We start from the raw sequence: 18,706 nt of genomic DNA on the forward strand, positions 1-18,706 counted from the left end.
TGGGGCAAGAGAGGGGTCAGGCCTGGCGGGCATTTGTTGTCAAGGTTGGAAACGGGCTCCGCTGTAAGAAAGTCCATCTCCAAACCTCTGCCCCCCACCCCCACAGCCACAAACCTTCCCCTGTGGAGGATCTTCCAAGTCAAACAGAGGACACCAGAACGGCCACAGCAGAGGACAGATTCCAAGGCGCCATCTGGTGTAGGGGGCGTGGAGGAGGCTGCGGGCCCCCTAGAGGGTCTTGGGCCGAGCGTTGAGGCGGATGATTTCCTTGAAGTCCCGCACGAACTCTCGCAGCCGGTCCACGTGTGGGTTGACATTCTCCTCCATCCACTCCTCGACTGTGTCTGAGAAGTAGACGGCCTCCATGTGCGAACGCAGGGTTTGGATGAAGCTCTCCCAGTCATCGTGGGCCCTGGGAAGGGGAGTCGGGGGGGGGGGAAACTGTGCGTTGTGCGAAGGAATACCTCCTTTTATCCGTTTTGACTCTCTCACCCTCCAGCTTCAGCAGATGACCCCCCGCATTCTAGTATTATGAGAGAAGGAGAAAAGCTTCTCCCTGTCCGCTCTCTCCATACCACGCATAACTCAGACGCTGCTGAGAACTCCGGTGTGCCAATAATTTTAATGGGTACTTTATATCGTTTGCAAAGAGTCCAAACAAGTTTTTTACTATTTGCATTAACCTGTGGGGAGGGAAGGCAGCAGATCTCAGAAGCTAAGCAGGGTCAGCCCTGGTTAGTATTTGGATGGGAGAGCACCAAGGAAGTCCACGGTTGCTGTGCAGAGGAAGGCACTGGCAAACCACCTCTGTTAGTCTCTTGCCATGAAAACCCCGAAAGGGGTTGCCATAAGTCGGCTGTGACTTGACGGCACTTATACACACACACATTCACCTGTGGGTAGAGCGTGACACTAAGGGTTTTAATGGTAAATTGTGAAGAGCTGCGCTGCTCTATGACTGTGCTGGTCTATGACTGATACCATGCATAATTTCATAGACCTCTATCGTCTCTCCCCTTAACCGCCTTCTTTCCAGGCTAAACAGCCCTGAGTGTTTTTACCGCTCCAGGCCTTCCAGGCCAGAACGTTTCCGTTCTACCTGCCAGCTGCAAGAGCCCCCACCCCCCTAATTCCCTGGCCCAGATTGCAACATGGGAAAGACATGCTGATCCCTAACCGGTGCGGAGTGTGAGAGGCCCTGCTTCCATCTGACCTCCCCCCTCCCACACTCACAGACACGCAACCTCTCCCGCTTCTCACTCACTTGAGCACTTTGCTGCCGAAGCTCTCCATGTTGCGTGGGTTGCCGAACTGGTGTTTGCGGTGATATTGGCTGAACCACCCCTTAATGGAACTGGGGGAGAGGGGGGGGGAAGAGAAGACACAACTCGCCGTCAGGTAGCCAAGGAAGTCGGAGCACAGACGCAAGCCCCCACCCCACCAACACGCCCGGGAAACAAACTGGAGTTGCTGCTGGGCGGCTTCTGAGACTTCCCACCCAGCCTGGTTTCATCATCATCATCTGCTAAGCAGCACCCCCTCTCCTGCCGCAGGTGAGACCCGGAGCAGCACCAGCAAATCTGGACCTCGGCTTCAACTGATCTCACCTGGAGGACTTTGAGGGGTTTTTTTAAATGGGGGTAAGGATGAGGACAGATCTAAGAGTCAAGCAGAGTCGCTGAGCAAATGGGAGGTGGTCAGCTGTGCGTAGCGGCGTAGATTTGCTTTGAGGGTGATCTGGGAGAGTCCCCTTGCTGCTCTGACTGTCCCACCACCACCACCATGCTGCCTCTGAGCCACGGAAGCCTCAGCCATCTTCCCTTCTTCCCTCCCCTGCTGGCCACCTGGAACATCTTTCTTCTGGCAAGGAGGAGAGCTGGAAGGAACTCGTGGTTGCAACGGCGCCAGCAGGGCTGGGGCCTCCGGAAAGGCACCCCCATGGTCGATCCAGGAGCTGCCCCGGCTCTTTGCCCCCTCCCCACACAACGGCTACCTATCCTCTTCCAGGACTTTGAGGATGGAGTCTTTCAGCTGGCTGTGGACCTGCTCGACCATCCGGTAGATATCCAACCCAGGAAAGGCCCCGCTGCCGACACTGGAAGACACAAGGGGTTCGTTCGGGGTGGGGGCTGAGATTTACGCAGGCACAACAATTAGGAGAGGGGCAGAGAGAAAAGGGCTGCCAGCAGACCCCCTCCCCTCCCGCAACCCACCACTGGCTCCTTGGAACGGTTGCTCGGGCCTCTTGGTTGACTCTGCCGAATTTGGCATGCAGGAAATACAACTCCAGCATCTTGGGCGAAGCTGAGTCCGAGCTTCTTCTACGAGTCACCGTAAGGCGGCTGTGACTTGACGGCACTTCCCACTTCCAGGGTCTCAATCCACAGTTTAACCGAGCACCATATTTCGGTACCGAAGGCCCCGTGCATCCGCCAAGAGGGGAAGCAGAGAAATGGGCTGGACTTCTCTGGTAGTCTCCCATCCAAGTACTCACCAGGGCCAACCCTGCTTAGCCTCTGAGATTTGATGGCTCGGGTGCCTTCTCTTGCCCCAGTGTGGCTTGGCCGTCATCCCCACTTGCTCACCCAGGTGTCCTCTCCACTTAACACAAATCGGTCACCAAAAGGCTGCCTTATACTGCGTCAGAGCCATGGGCAATTCAAGTCAAGACTGTCTACCCTGACGGGCAGCGGCTCTCCGGGGTCTCAGGCAGAAGTCTTTCATGTCACCTGCTAGAGATGCTGGGGATTGAACCTGGGACCTTCTGCATGCCAGGCGGATGCTCTATCTATCTCATCAGCCCCAGCCCTGCCCCGAGAAGCCACGAGGGACATGCACAGAAGTGCATATGCTCACCATGTGCTCTTCTCCAGCTGCATGCTCTGGAAGCCCAGAATATCCAAGACCTTCTTTTTGGTTGCTTCGTTAAATCCACCTGAGGAGGAGAGAAAAAGGGGCGGGGAGAGAAAAGCCCTCAATCATTTCGCAAAGATTTGGCAATCGCTCCATCACTGCCCTGGGCAGCCCGACCCCTTCCTGCGTGGCTTCCAGGCAGGATGAAAGGAACATGGAACCACCACCCTGTTTTAATCTCCCTGGAAAGCCGCCGGACGTCTCCGGCTGAGGTGACCCTTTGGGGCCGCGCCTTCTTCCAGCCTCCCACCCTCGTCCCCAGCTCAGCCCCCTCACCATTCACCAAGGTCTGCAGACACACAGCCAGGGATGGGATACCGACAGGAAGCAGTTCACACAGGGCCGAATAGTGGTCATACCTGGGGGCAGGGGGGGGATGGGAGAGAGAAGTCAGCTGCCACACCTTGGGGTTGGAGCCAAAAGGATTTCCCACCTGGGGCCTCCAGGAGCGCGATCATGGTCACGCTCCTTGCCAAAGCCCCCACTCCCGCTCATCCACAGATGCCCTCCGTTTTGCTTGTCCCGCCATTGCACTGCGGTGGCAACTATAGACCTTGTGGGGTGAAAGCATCCTTCTGGTTCAAGCCACCCTTAAGATGCTACACCCAGGAGGAGGCAGGGGTGCCAGACCGCCCCGGATCACAGCTCTGGTCTCTCCCATCTCCTGCACGTTTCCCCCCAACCTGCTCCAATTCCATTGGGAGCCTGCCTCGGGGACTGTTTGGGCCGAAAGGCAGCATATAAATCTTTTAACGACATCAATGCATGCACCTTCCAGGAGCCTGCCGCCCTTAAGCAGCGCTTCAGAACCAACTTCCCTGCCAGGGCTGAGGCTTGGCATGCATACAGGAAGGGGAATGCCTCTGAACATGCCCCAGAGTGTGTGTTAAATCACCACAGGAAGGGCACTGCTGCCAGGGAATTCTCTTCTTAGGCTGGGGCAGGGGCCTCCTGCGATCCCCACCAGGCGTCGATGGCAGAGCTCGAGTCCCCTGACCAACGCCGGCCCCCACAGACCCCGATGCCCAGCCTTGCCTTTGCCAACCGGTCAGCGCGATGCCCTGCAGTCTCGGGGAGGGGGACTTGGCCAGGGATCGCATGATGCTCAGCCACTGCACGTGATTTTGCAGGTGGTGGTTCAGGGGGGTCCAGGCCTGGGCGGGGCCAGTGGTGCCCTTGAAGGCGCTGGCAAACCAGACGGTCTTGAAGCCGCACTCTGCGTATTTGGAGATGTATTTCCCTGGAAGGAGGAGAGGCAGGAAAACGCTGCCATCAGAGCACAGCACACCCGCTCTGGTGACATCTCGCCTTGGTGCCAACGCTGCTCCAGGTGCTTCACGGTGCTTGGAAGAGGTTGGCAGAGGGCTGTGGGAATTCCGCAAGAGCCTTGCCTGCGAGCTGCGTGAGGTTTGCAGGTGAGACAAGCAGCACCCAAGAAGTTCTGCCTTCTTCTCAAAGTAAAACTGCAGGCCTAGATCCACTTACTTGTGAGGAAGGCCCACAGAATTATAGGGGATTACTTCCACGTAAGCAAGGCTCAGACTGCAGCTGCAGAGACCAGCTCAGATGGATGCCAACAATGCATGCCGGGATCTCAGAAACTGGACCCCCGGCCCACAACCACTCAGACAGCCCTTGTGTTGACTGTCTGGTGTATACATACACACACACACCTATTACCTAATTGTTGCGTATCAAAGTTTGGAGCATAAAACCACAACATGGGAGAAGCGTGCTTGGTGATACCGGACTCTGAAACACAAAAATGCAGAAACGGAAGGAGGAGAAGAAGGGTTGGTTTGATATGCCGACTTTCTCTACCACTTAAGGGAGAATCAAACCGGCTTACAATCACCTTTACCTTCCCCTCCCCACAACAGACACCCCTGGGAGGTAGGTGGGGCTGAGAGAGCTCTAAGACAGCTGTGACTAGCCCAAGGTAGGATTGGAGAAACCAACCCGGTTCATCAGATTCACCTCCGCCGCTCATGTGGGAGGAGTGGGGGGAATCAAACCCGGTTCTCCAGATCAGAGTCCACCGCTCCAAACCACCACTCTTAACCACGCTGGCTGGAGGAAACGAGCTTCCTCAAACAACACATTCTGGACTAGAACCTTTCCGTCCAAAGAACCGGGAGGCTGTTTCAAACCAATGCATGAACTTCTTTGCTTCTGCGAGTTCTCGTCTCCTTTTTAACGTTCTCTCTTTCAGAAGCTTCCCTCGTTCTTCTAGACCACTCCTCTTTCCATGCTAGTTTCTTAACCCCACCCCCACCCCCACAACTCCTCTTCCCTCACACATCTTCCCTGGATACCCTCCGGCACCTCTCTCTCTATAGAAATGGCTCAGCAAGCGGAAGAGACATGTTCGCTTGCCCTGGCCCTCTGTGACATCAGAGCAGCTCAGCCTATCCCTGCAGGGGTCAGAGTGGCCAGACCAAAGCTGGGGGCTCTGAGCCCAGGCTCACCTTGGACAGCCGCCACGCTGACCTTGCGGAGCATGTCGTCCCACAGGAGCACCTGGAACCCCCAGTCCTGGCTGGCGATGAAGTTCACCACTTCCCGGATGTGGTTCAAGTACATCTTGCCCACGTCGCCGGCATTGTGGCTCAGCCAGTTCTTGGAATCCATCCCTTCCCCTAAGTGGAAGACCTGGAAAGGGAGAACAGGGGGTCAGCGGCTCAGGGTGCGGGCCTGTAGGCTCTGGGCCAGCCTGGCCCCAGGCGGTTTTAGGGGAGGGGGCACAACGGCCCTGTAGGAAGCTCCGGGACAAGGAAGTGCGAGGAGGACGGCCGGTGTGGGTGGGGGGAGAAGAGGGCTTCCCTTACCTCGTCGGCCCCGATGTGCACCCAGTGGGAGCGCTGGTGCTTGCTCAGCACCTGGGTGAGCACGGCCTTCAGGACGGCCAGCGTCTCCGGGACGTGGGGGTTGAAGCTGTTGGGGAATCGCTCCACCTCCCGCAAGTGCCGATACTTGTCATGCTTCAGGATGAACTGCGGGAGAGTAGAGGGGGCAGGTCAAGAACAGGGGTGGTGGCCTCTAAGACCCCAGCTCTGGAGTTTGCAAGAGAACTCCGGACTCTCTGAAGCAGCCTGGGTAAGTGACCTGCCCACGGCTTCAGTGTCCTGGCTAAGAACGCCTTTGCCTGCAGCGGCTGTTCAAGACCCAGAGGCAAAGGCAGCCAGGAAAAGGGCACTGACCCACCGTGCCACGCCCTGCAGGATCTGTGCCTCACCCCGCGTGGGTGTTCACTCAGGTCTCCGAAGCTGGGAGTCAGCTTCCTGCATTCGCCGTTAAGTGCCGTCAACTGTGTGCTCACAAGAGCTACCAGAGTCCAGCACACGGAGCAAGAACTGGCCCAACCAGATTTGAAGCCAGCTGCCTCGTGAGCCAGCCCGTCCCACCTGCATCCTTCAGCTGAGCGCCAGCCTGGCAAAGGAGGCGACGGCAGGACTTTCCTGTCAGCAGCCACAGACAACGAGGGGATTGCCCCCTGCCAGGGATCTCTCAAAAAAGAAAACTCCCCTGGAAAACCCCCTGGAGGGAGACCCCGGAAGCCTCAACGTTCCTGTCTTTCCCAGTATGGGAACCTCCCCAAGAAGCGAAGTTTCCTTTCGCTCTTGGCAAACAGGTCAACCAGAGTCATTTTCAGCACAGCACGTGCGGCAGTTCTGCGCGGGATGCAGCCAGGACATGTGGCAACAGGAAGAGGAAGGGCAGAGGGAACGGCACAGCTCAGCCCTGCAGCTCGAGAGGCTGAGGATGGGGGCAATGTTGCTCCAATAAAATCCTGGAATGTAGAGACACGGGTGCGGCTGCTGGTTCTCCCCCCGCCCCCCCTCCCACAGTGCTGAGCAGCTTGGCTCACGGGTCTCCCTCCTGCCTTCAAACGCAAGCCAAAGCAGCTGGGGCTGGCACAGAGTGGTAGGCGGGGGATGGAGGGGGAGTTTCTCTTACCTCCACATGCCCAAAGGTTTGCACCAGCGGGATCACCTCCAGGTTGTTGAGCTCGGCCAGATTCTGGATTCTCTCAACGTCTTCTTCGCTGTCAAGACACAGGAGTGCCGGTCAGCACAGGCCAGACCTCGAAGCCTGCCAGCCAGCCAACCAGCCTGCCCAGGGGAGGGGGAGGTTGGGCAATGCAAGCAGGCCGCAGCAGGAAGGGGGCAAAGCCAGAGGAAGCCAGGGCACAGCTGGGCACCACAAAGAGGAGGATGGCCTGGATGGCCCCACCTTGTTGGATCTCAGAAGCTAGGCAGGGTCAGCCCTGGTCGGTACTCGGGATGGGAGCACCCCCGAGGAGGTCAGGGGTTGCTATGCAGAGGAAGGCATGCGACAGCAAACCCACCCTCTGAGCTTCTCATATGCCCTACGGGGGTCATCGTCAGTCAGCCGCTAACTCCCAGCACCTTCCACCACCAAAAGGAAGAGGGTGAGCGACCACCGCATAACGAAGGCTGGAGAAGCGTTCGGTCTTCTAAGCTGCCCTTCCGCCTCTGAACCCCAGTGCCAGGAGGTGGTGTCAGGGGAAGGGCCTCGGCCTCTGCGCGACCTCGTTGGACCTCCACCGGGACTGGGTGGGCGCTGCCTGAGACGGGATGTGCTGTACTCAACGGACCCTCCAGGGCCTGATCCTGTAGGGCTCTTCTGACGTTCCTGTCACGGGCACCTTTTCCATCTCACTGACGTCACAGGCAGCGTCTTGGAAGGAGCCCCCATCAGGTGAGGACACTCAGCCTTCCCAGCCCCACCCCACCCCCGCCCCAGAAAACCCAAACATTCCTGCTTGGCTCTGCTTACCTATAGGCATATGGAGACTTCAGCGATTCCAGCTCCCCCTTGAACGGAAACATGTCTTCATATTCAATGAGGATCCCATTGGCACCCAGTTTGGAGAAGAGCGGGAAGACCTGCAGAGGAGCACAGGGGCAGGGCGCTCAATTCCCAGAATGAGAGGGGCCTATTGTGGGCTGCGTTTGCTCCAGAGAGGGGGCCGCCTGCAGAGCTGCGGCCCTGCCAGGGGAGGTCTTGGCCAGCACCTGACACCACCACTACCCCCGACAACCCAAATGCAAGACAAGACGGCGCAGAATGGAGGAGCCAGAGAAAAGTTGACAGCCTGTGCCCTCCCCGCCACCCCCATTGCTTACACCCTTGCTCACCTGCTCCAGGTAGGGCACTTTGGGGGCTGCCCCCTTGAGGTCAAGATGCACCAGCCGCATTTGGGTCTTGCTGAAATCCCGCTCTGGCTGCTTCCGACTCTCTTGCCCGGCAGCTGCCGCCTTGGCCTCCGGGAGCGTCAGGGATCCATCCCCGGGGTTGGCAAACGTCTTCAGGTCCCCGGCCTTGCCCCAGAAGCTGCTCTCCCCGCCGGTGCCTTTGTGCTGGTCCAGCGTGAAACTTCGTGTGTGGAAACAGAGGGTGAGCCGCCCTTGTCTCCTGGCTGCGCATCTGGAGACACCCCCCCAGAATGCCCAGCACAATCTGGCTCATTACTTTTAGCCGTTGATATTCCACCTCTTTTCACCACCAACCCTCCCCGGGTTACACGGCCTCCGAATATGGAGGTTCCATCTAGTGACCATGTCAGGGTGGGGGTTGTTTGCAGACTCAGCAGCCACACACAACAGTTGCCAAATACAGTTTGAGTATGTGTGTGTTTTTAAAGGAGATCGAGAAATGAAGAAGGATCCCATCCTACAACTCTGTGTTCTTAGGAAGGCCCCCAACTGCATTTGGCAAGCATCAGGGGAGGGGGAAGCGATCCCCCCCTTTCCTCCCAGCTCAAGAAGAGCTCGAGCTGGCCGTTCTGCTCTCTGGATCACCCGCAGGTCCTCCCTCCCGTAGCCCACCTGCCTGCCCCCTCCCCAAAGCACCAACCTGTCCCGGAATAAAAACTTGAGGCCGGCCAGAGCTACCATCAGAAGCACCACAACCCGCAGCAGATTCAGTTTCTGGTTGCGATGGAACGCCATTTCTAAGGAGAAGAGAAAAGAAACCATCACCGCTGAGGGGCTGAATACCCAGAAGGACAACGGGTGGAATCCCTTGCTAGGAACCAAACTCCTCCCCCATGAGGCTAATGTCAACTTTACAGAGTAATCTAGGTAGATATTCACAGGGAGGAAGGGGACACCCCCCACACACACACACACACCATGCCACTAACCGAAAGAGGTGGGAAACCTGAACACAACTTCCCACCACTTCCTCAAACCTGATGAGAGAAGCTGACCGTCTACTGAGACCCGGGTTCACATCCCCCCCCCCTCGGCCACGAAGCATTCACAGGCAAGGACTTTGGGGAGGGGGGGAGAGCGAGGGAGGGTGGCGGAGAGCCTGCCCCCTGGGGATGGGGCTCCATGGCATCTCCATGGCACCACACAGCTTAGGACTCCTGCGGGGACTGGCAGAGAGCCGGCCTACTGGAGTTGGGCCTGGCTCAGGCACAGAGGGTCCCCGAGGTGAAAAGTCGGGCCTTCGTTCACAGGCTCTAAGAAAGCTGCTTCAGAAGGAGGAGGAAGGTGCTGCCAGAGCAAAAATAAACACCAAGTCTGGCGTAAAGACCTAAAGAAGCAGAGGCTTCATCGGATGCGTGACGCGCACTTGCAGTCACCAGATACGTCTATGCAGAAGGTGGGGAAATGTGAACAACAAGGTCACCGGGTGACTCTTCCATGCCAAACTCAAGCGGGCCCACAAAGGCTCGGCGGCTGAGAGGATCACCTTCCTAGCTGCATTAAATTAGCTCAGCACCTCCAGTGGGTGAGAAACTCTTTGTCTCTACTTAACACCCCCCTTAATACAACTGAACCTCTGGCTGCCTTCTAATTCGGCAATTTCACACTGGGGTCTCCCTTTGAAGAATGATTGCCGGCCTTCTGATCAGCAGCAGAGCTTCGATCAGATTTGTGTGTGTTGGCTTACTTGTTTTGGGGGGGGGGATGCAGACTGCCATGTTTGCACGAGGTAGACACGATGGGATCGAGCCTGGGAAAGCTTCTGCCACAATAAACCTATTGTTACTCTTTAAGACATCACTCGGATTCACCAGGCCTTTCTGCTGCCAGGAGTGGCCAGCCCTCAGAAGGCTTGCATGTAAGGCATTTGGCTACTCCAAGGTACACTGCCCTGGGACAAGGAAGCTCCATTGAACTATCACAACAAATAGCTTCTGACGGACCTGCCCTCCAGGAATCTGTCTGACTTTTTTTTTAAGCCATTGAAGCGAGCAATTACCTATTGGCTGAAGAAATCCTTTCTTCTGTCACCTCCTCAGCTTCGATGCGGGACCCCTGCTCCCTGCTACTGCGAGAAAAAAGAACCCTCTCTGTTTGCTGAGTCTGACCACAACATGCATCCATTCAGAAACCACCACATGCCCAGCAGATGCTGACAATCCCCCGTCCACTGGTTCAGACCAGGACTCTTCTGGTCTCTGAGCCCAGCTGTGCACAAGGACCGCAGGGTTTAAGAGGACTTTCTAGGCTTCCGAGGAGTTTCCTTCCCACGGAAAAATGCAGAGATTATGTTGGGGTGGGGATGGCACCACAAACAGGTTTTTCTGCAACTCTGAGCATCAACTGACACCTTTGTGTTTTATAGCAACATCCGCACACATCTCTGCACCATAAACCCATCTTGCTGCATTTCCTTCTTCCCACACAGCCCTAGGAAGTGGAGGAGGGAGCCCCCAGGGAACTGCTAGGGGACCCGCCTCTGGCCCCCAGCACCAGGCAAATACACTCCACCATATCTGGGAAGGCTGGAGAGACCCCTTGCAGGAAAACCTTGAACCCCCCCGCCCCCATCCACCCAAAATGCATGGGGAAGGGTTGTGGCCAATAAGCAGGACATCGGTCAAATGACGGTTCTTGACACAATCCAGGGATTACCTTAGGGGGAGTCCAGCGGGGAAAACAGATTCTAAGCAAGCCCCCGTCCCCCCCGTCCCCTGTCAGCTTCCACCTTATTATGGGATGCAAAGACAAGCTCCAGAAGGACGCTGGGCAGCTGGGTGGCAGCCGTGGATGCCAGAGCCAGGCTGATCCCATTTAGCCAGAAGCCAGGACGGCTTGTTCCCGGCACAGCTGCCGTTCAGATCTTCACGCGTTTGGCTGCAGAGACCAGGGAGGGAGAGCAGGAGAGGCCCCATTTGTGGCTCTGTAGAAGCCAGGTCTGCCGCACCCACATCCCCAGAGGCCGCACCCCCCCCCCAAAAAGCCTGCCTAGCTGTAGTCCACCAGCCAAAGAAAAGGGCACCTCTGCCCCGTGCGCGGTTGGGGAGTGGCCCGGCTGGGTGCGTCCTTCAGTCTTCCCCCTGGGGCCCACCTGAGCAAAGAGTGCCCAGCCAAGCCTCAGGACGGGGGCGCCTCCCCTCCCTGCAGGGAGCTGCAGCCCAGCCCAATGCACGGTGCCAGCAGGGCCAAGGTCGCCAGGGGAGCAAACAGGGGAGAGGAAAGGGCGGCCGGGAAAGGCTCCTGCAGGCCGTCGCCCGCCAGCCTGTTTCCGGGCAGCGGCCCCCCCGGCCGAGTCTGCCAGCCTCCCAGCCCCCCTCCTCATCACCCCAGGGGATGCCTCCGAGGAAGAGCGGCCACGCCGCCCACCAGCCCCCTCCTCCCCAGAGGAGCACAGGTGCCTGGCCGCAGCCACCCCGGGACCCCCTGGCAGGGGCTGCCTGTCTGGAGAGAGCCGCCCAGAGGGGAGGGGAGGGGAGGGGAGGGTTTTCCGAGCCGCACCTGAGCTGGAGGGGCGGGCCTGGGTCTCCCCCCCCTTTCCCTGCCCTCCGCCCGCCCACTGACCTGGAGCCCCCTTCCCCGCCTGCCGGCAGGCGCCCTCCCCCCGGCCACGCGCGCCTCCAGCCCGCGGCTCCGTCTCGCCGGACGCCTGCCTGCCTGCCTGCCTGCCTGCCGCAGCCGCTCCCCCCCACTCCCCCCCGCAGCCCTGCCCGGCTTGCCAGGAGCGTGCACGCACCCCCCCCCCTGCGCCCCGCCGGCCGCGCCCTCCTACCTGGCCGGCCGGTGGCGCGGGCGGAGGCCGGTGCAGCAGGACTGCTCGGGCGTCCAGGCGATTGCACTGGCCAACGCGCGCAGGAAAAGTGCGGCAGCCCCGGGCCTCGCCCCGGGGGTGGCGCAGAGGCATGATTGGTTGCGCACGGGGCAGAGGGGGGGCACTGGGGGTGGGGCAGTTGAGAATGTCCTGCACTGTGCAGGGGGTGGGGTGGGGTGGGGTGGAGCCAGGGTCTTGCAGCCGCGGCTCAGTGCAGGGGGGGCCTCCCCTGGTGGCTGCTTCCCCCCCCCCGCTCCACCGTGCCCAGCCCCCAAACCAATACGAACACGGAGAAAGAGAGAGCCCGGATTCCAAGAGGGGGGAAGAGTGACCACACGACTGGGAAGCTGGGAATGGAGGGCTGAGCTGGCCCACCTGCCAGGGTTGTGGTGCGGGCTGTCGGTCAAAGCGCCCAGGGTTGCTATGACCTCAAGCAGATGACGCAAGGGAGGGCACCTTGGCCATCCTCTGGGAATGGAGTGGGGGGTGGGGGAGGCAGTTGTGAATGCCCTGCATTGTGCAGGAGGGGCTGGACTAGATGACCCTGGTGGTCCCTTCCAAGTCGATCGATTCGACGATTAGATTAGCTGGGTGAGGGCCCATCTGGCCCAGCATCCTGCTTCACACAGTGGCCGGCCAGTTCCTCTGGAGGGCCAGCAACACCGCCTCCTGGCACTTCTATTTACAGGTTGACTGCCTCTGAACATGGGGGTTCCATTTGAGCCACCATGGCCGGCAGCCACAAATAGCCCTCTCTCTCCGTAGTTCTGCCTCAGCTCCCCCCTCTTAAAGCCAATCCATGCCTGTAGTCATCACTACACCCACCCTCTGGCAGCACCGGCCACGTTGTACTCCCTTGCTGGGTCAAGGAGTATTGCCTTTGCTGCTTCTCAGGCTGCGGGCGGGGGGGCGGACCTTGGCACGCCTCTTGCGGGTTTTGACTGCTGCAAAATGCAATGGCGGGAAGGGGGGAAAAACAGTCAAGGGTTTTAAAAATTAGCCCGAATACAATTATATTTCGAACACCTGCACTACACAAACCTGCCAACTCTATTTCGTCTAGATGTTTCCTTCATTACCGGTTTGTATAAATTGCCCGCAAGGCCCGCAATTCCCATACTCTACATTCTAGGCAAGACCATGAAAGGGAAAAGCGACTGGAGGCACTGCGCATGCGTCAGTTTGCCCCTTCCTACTCCAGCCCGGCAGGTGGCGCTGCTTCCCTTGCACCCCGCGCGGGAGGGGGGGATGACAGCCTAGACCGGCGGGTCCCGGCAAGGTTCCCAACGGCGCAAGCGCGCGTCGAGCTTCGCTGAGGCCGGAGTGCGCATGCGCCCTGTGCCTCTCTCCCCTTTCCAGCTGGTAAGTGAGCCCTTCGGCCCCTCCCATTGGCTTCCCCTTCCCTCCCCCCCCCAACTGAGGGAACCCAAGTTATGGGGGGGACAGAGGGTTCCCCCCCTTGGAGGAGGAGATAAGGGGTGGGTGGGTGGTGCGTCTCTCTGTCTTTGCAGCAAACACTTGCAACAAAAAATATTGCTTTTGCTCCTGCGACAATTTGCATATGGCATTTTGCAAATTTTTCAAAACGTTTTTAAAGCGCTTTTGCATCTGTTCATTTATGCAGAACCCCCATTGCCAGCTTCCCAGGGGTCGGGAACTGCGTTCTGGGCAGCATTTGGGGTACTTTGCATCCATCTTGGGAAAGGGGGCGGGGCTGGGGGATGCTGGGGTGCCCCTCTCCCTCTTCTTATAAAAGAGCCCCCCACACACTCACACACACACATGGTTTATTCAGGGGCTGGGGATATTTCGCACAGGCTCCTCTGGTTGATTTCGGATCTCTTCGCAAAGGCAATCGTGCAAACAGTTGGGGCAGGTTTACTTCTGTGCCTTTAGAAACAATGACTACAATTCTCTGTTTCTTCCTCCTCTCCCCTCACCATTCCCGGAGTACAGAGGCTCTGGCCAAACAGGTGCAAACCCCAGACTCGAATTCCGCCCTCCTCTCACCTGAGAGGCGTGAGCCATGAACACAGCCCAGGGCACAGTGGGCAGCGACCCGGTGATCCTCGCCACCGCCGGCTACGACCACACAGTCCGGTTCTGGCAGGCCCACAGCGGGATATGTACCCGAACGGTCCAGCACCAGGACTCGGTATCCTTCCAAAAGGGCCAGCAGAGCGGGGGGGGGGCTCCTAACCGCCCAGTCGTGCCATCCTTTTCCCCCAGCAATTGCCGACCAAACCTTCCTTAACCAGAGTGACCAGCAGGTGAATGCCTTGGAGATCACACCGGACCGTAGCATGATAGCAGCTGCAGGTAGGAAAAGGGTGCCAGCCATGGGGGGCGGGGGGAGAGGGACCCCATCTCCAGCAGGCCCTTCTGCACACGGCTCCTGGGAAGAGTGGGCACTGGGGGTCGCCATACTTGTCCACAACTTGACGACACTTTCCCACCACTGCCATATAGCATATCTACGGTGGCCCAGGTCCCGGCTGTCCCTTCCAGTGGCAGGAGACTGGGGCTGGTGTTGCTCGATGAAGAGTTGGCGGACTTCTTGTCTTAAAGGCCACACCTGGGTCTCCACCCATGTGTGAAGTTGGGCTCTGGCTCTTCCTTCTTTCCAGCTGCTGTCCAAGCTGAAGACCTTAAAAGCAGGCAGAGACCTAGAGGTGTTCCCCCCTCTCTTGCCACTGGGACCCCAGATGTGGGCAATAACCTTTCCTGATTTTACAGACTTGCATGATGCAGTTCTCCTGCATCATGAGGCCCCCCTCATTTTTGCCTCTTCCATTATTCTAGCAGGCTTTTAAAGCAATCAGTTTTTTTGGTTCCTTCTCAAAATCAATATAACGTCAAACAGAAGTCTTGTGCTAAAATGCCACGTTCAGCAGGTGAAAAACAGCCAGAGTGTTGATAGATCAATCACTTTAAAAGGGCTTTAAAGGCTGGGGAAATCTGTGGCGCTACAAATCCATCAGAGCAGGGGGGTTGGGGGGGACCCAGAGTGGAGCGGGATGCCCAGAGCTCCACAGAGGCCGGCCCCCCCACACTTCGGATTCCGGAGCACCGGACTGCTCTTTGATCAGAGAATTTGTAGCCTGTCCTTCAGCCCAAAGTCTCTCTCAGCACAGATCAGTCCAAACTGCCATAACAGATTGATTACAACACAGCCCCCAAGCTTTGAACAGTAACAGTTCTGTGTTCTTCTGCGTAGCAATTTGTCAGATGCACAAAATATCCCACCAAGCCGGCTTTGGGGTCCACAAAAGCTTCTGCCGGCACGCATTCACTTCATGTGCTGCCTGACCCATTCTGGTTGTTCCACCGACGCTCACGCACCCAGAAACCATTCATGTGTGTCTTTCCTCCAGGCTACCAGCACATTCGGATGTACGACCTGAACTCCAACAACCCGAACCCAGTGATCAACTACGACGGCGTGAGCAAGAACATAACGTCCGTCGGGTTCCATGAAGACGGCCGCTGGATGTACACGGGGGGCGAAGACTGCATGGCTCGGATCTGGGACCTCAGGTGTCTCTCTTTGGCTCTGGGCCAGAGCGGGGGGTGGGGTGGGGGCTGTTCAGCCCTTGCAAAGGATGGAGGCCGAGGGTCCCCGGCTACTCTCCCGCAGCCGCTGTTGAGCAGCGATGCGGGGGAGAAGGGGGGCTGTGTCATAGTTTTCAGGAAAAGGCCAAGGGTGACTCCAGTCTGGGCTGAGTGCCGCCATCTAAGCTACTGAAAGAGACTCGGTTACGCATCCCCGCCCCAAGAGGGGGACATGGCGGCCTCACTTTTTAGCATGCTTGTTCAGACGTCAGTCCTGGCTAGTTCAGGAGGATGTGCTTCACTGCAAGAGAGTTTTAGGATTACTGCCTTTTTGGTATTTCAGATTCAATTCTGTTTTCTTCATAAAGCGAGGTGTTGTCTCTGGTTTTTTTTTTTTTTAAGGGGGTCAGAAGTATGAAGGACAAACGGCTATGCTAGGGAAGGTGCAGGGTACAAGACAACCGTCTGTAAAAGGCCTCCCTAGAAATGCCACAGCACCAGGTGTTTATTAGAAGGGTCCCCTTATCCTGCCCAATTTTCTTTTTTGGGCTGACCAGCCTGGAAGGTCTCTGGTGGAAGGTTTCAGAATAGCCCAGGGCCGGTGGGAGAGCATGAACAGGGTCCGTTGTGGCTCGGGCGGGAGGCATTCCTGGTGGACTGAGTGCTGCGGGCGGGGGGGGGGGGTGTTCCCTGGAGCAAAAGAAGCCGTGCCAGGGAGAGGGTGGTGCTTTCCCCCCTGAGTCGCCCCCTGTGCCCCTTCCCCTCCCAGGTCGCGCAACCTCCAGTGCCAGCGTATCTTCCAAGTGAACGCGCCCATCAACTGCGTCTGCCTGCACCCAAATCAGGTATTGTGGGGTCTCTGCTGAGCACAGCAGCCCTGCCTTTCCTTGCCAGTTCTCGGGACGGGCCCTCCATCTGCCCCCTTCCCTTCCAGGCAGAACTCATTGTGGGAGATCAGAGCGGAGCCATTCACATCTGGGACTTGAAAACAGACCACAACGAGCAGCTCATCCCGGAACCGGAAGTCTCGGTCAACTCCGTTCACATCGACCCTGATGCCAGCTACATGGCGGCCGTCAACAGCTCAGTAAGCAAGCCTGGCCCATGGGCCGGCCACCATCCGGAGAGGTCGGCTCTCTGCTCGGGAGAGTTCAGCGGGAGAGCCAGACCTTGGCCATCACTGGCAGAAGGGCTGAGACAGCCCGTTCGCTCTCCTCTTCTTCCACCCCTCGCAGGGCAACTGTTACGTGTGGAACTTAACAGGGGGCATTGGAGACGAGGTGACCCAGCTGATCCCGAAGACCAAGATTCCCGCACACAACCGTTACGCGCTCCAGTGCAAGTTCAGCCCAGACTCCACGTGAGCGGCCTTCAAATCTTTTTGGTTTACTCACCCCTAGGACCAGCCGAGCACCTGGGGGGCAGGCCGACTCCAGAGCTGCTGCCGGTCCTCTGACTGAGCTTCAGCATTCCTGTTCTGCTCTCCTGAGTTGGGGGGTGAGGGGTTGGGCTGCTGGGGCTGTCATGCAGGCGGCCCTGATCTACTCCCCTCCTGGGGTAACCGGATGCTCTAAAATATGGCCCCTGAAGCTTAGCGGCGGATCCTTGGTGAGATGAGCAAGGAAGGAGCCCAAGGGACGCCTTGGCTGCTTTCCCTTGCAGCATGTAGCCGTGGGGTGTGTGTGTCTGTGTGTGCGGCCAGTTAGGCATACGAAGCCTGCCTGGCGTCCTGTGTGAGTCACAGAAGGATCCCAGCTGTCCAGGATGCAGAAAATGCTAGCCGGGGCTACGGTGAGAAGCTAACAACCAGGAAGTTCCTAGCTAACACCTGAAATAATGCATTAACTTAACTGATTGTGTTTACCGCTCAGCGTAACAAAAGCGAGGGGAACCCTTTAAGTGCTTAAGAGCCACACAAACACTTAGGGGTGCCACGCGGTTGCCTGGGGCGGGTATTGTTGGCACTGAGAAGCTGCAAGGGCACGATGCACTCTTCTCACCACAGCAAGCCCTTTGCCTGCCCTTATGTTGCTTCCCACCTTCTCCTGCTCCAGGCTCCTGGCCACTTGTTCCGCTGACCAGACCTGCAAGATCTGGAAGACGTCCAACTTCTCCCTGATGACGGAGTTAAGCATCAAGAGCAACAACCCAGGGGAGACCTCCCGCGGCTGGATGTGGGACTGCGCTTTCTCAGGAGACTCCCAGTACATCGTCACCGGTGAGAGGGGCCAGGAAATGGGCGTGACACTGAACATGGGGTGGGGGGAGACAGCCTGGGGTACTCTGGCACTCAAAGCAGAACCCCGACAGTTGCTTTTCTCAAGTGAGCACGCGGGCACCCCTGCCCTTTGTGCTGTCCCAAGCGGCCGAGTGGGAGGCGGTTCTGGGGAACCGGCCCTCCTTCAGAAACTCCCCTCTCCTATTAACCCTGCAAAGGAGGTCCTTCCCCTTCCCGGATTGCAGACCAGAGGGCAAAGGAGCCAAGATTGGCCAGCGAGTGAGGGAGGCAGGGACCACAGCGGCTCACGCTTCTGCCTCTTTGGTGCCTCCTGACCTCTCTCTGCTTGCCTTCCCCTTCCCAGCCTCCTCGGATAATCTGGCCAGACTGTGGTGCGTGGAGACGGGGGAGATCAAGCGAGAGTACAGCGGCCATCAGAAGGCCGTGGTCTGCCTGGCTTTCAACGACAGCGTGCTGGGCTGAAGAGCGCCTGCGGGTGTAGCCAGGGTGGGGGCCCTCAAGAGCCAGACTTATCAGCCTGGGATGAAAACGTGGAGCCAGGATATCGCTGCCACTAACAGGACGACGAGATGGCCAGCAGAGGTTGCACCTCTTCTCCCATGAGGGGAGGCTCTTTCTGACAGACAGACAAACAGACATCCCCAGGAATTGGCGGGGAAGTTTCATTTGCAAGTGGAGACCAAAATAGAAGCACTCTATCTGAAGGACTTGGAGGGTTGTTGTTTTTTGCTCTTTACCTGAGTTGGCCACGAATAATAAAAGATATCTGAAATAAACACCGCCTGGTGGAAGCAAGATGAAATGTATGGGGGCCTTCTCAGGAGTGCAGCGACAACAAGAAAGGCTGTGCCCAGATTCTCAGCTCCCATCAAAGCTGGGTTTTTCCCCCTTAGGAAAGGAGGAGCACCCACCTGGGCAAGAGCTCCGCAGGTTTAGAAACCAAGAAGTCAGAAA

At 57.9% G+C, this 18,706-nt stretch overlaps 2 protein-coding genes across 2 annotated transcripts; one reads left to right on the top strand and one right to left on the bottom strand.

Annotated features, from left to right (window-relative positions):
- Positions 1–228: 228 nt before the first annotated feature.
- On the bottom strand, positions 229–8,206 carry LOC130492591 (hexosaminidase D-like). The gene is made up of 12 exons (XM_056866349.1): positions 8,076–8,206; positions 7,714–7,823; positions 6,871–6,958; positions 5,742–5,906; positions 5,382–5,565; positions 4,594–4,665; positions 3,949–4,153; positions 3,190–3,272; positions 2,857–2,935; positions 1,994–2,095; positions 1,265–1,354; positions 229–412 (listed from the first exon to the last, which is right to left on the bottom strand). Exons 1-12 carry the CDS (start codon positions 8,133–8,135, stop codon positions 229–231), a joined length of 1,422 nt encoding a protein of 473 aa, XP_056722327.1. The 5' UTR covers positions 8,136–8,206.
- A 5,781-nt stretch (positions 8,207–13,987) lies between these two features.
- MLST8 (MTOR associated protein, LST8 homolog) lies at positions 13,988–18,222 on the top strand. The gene is made up of 8 exons (XM_056866352.1): positions 13,988–14,116; positions 14,229–14,280; positions 15,336–15,498; positions 16,283–16,358; positions 16,448–16,600; positions 16,749–16,873; positions 17,568–17,731; positions 18,096–18,222. The coding sequence occupies exons 1-8, from the start codon at positions 13,988–13,990 to the stop codon at positions 18,212–18,214; spliced, it is 981 nt and encodes a 326-aa protein (XP_056722330.1). The 3' UTR covers positions 18,215–18,222.
- The last annotated feature ends 484 nt before the right edge of the window (positions 18,223–18,706 follow it).

The sequence above is a fragment of the Euleptes europaea genome, chromosome 21 (assembly GCF_029931775.1).
Source record: "Euleptes europaea isolate rEulEur1 chromosome 21, rEulEur1.hap1, whole genome shotgun sequence".
NCBI lineage: Eukaryota > Metazoa > Chordata > Lepidosauria > Squamata > Sphaerodactylidae > Euleptes > Euleptes europaea.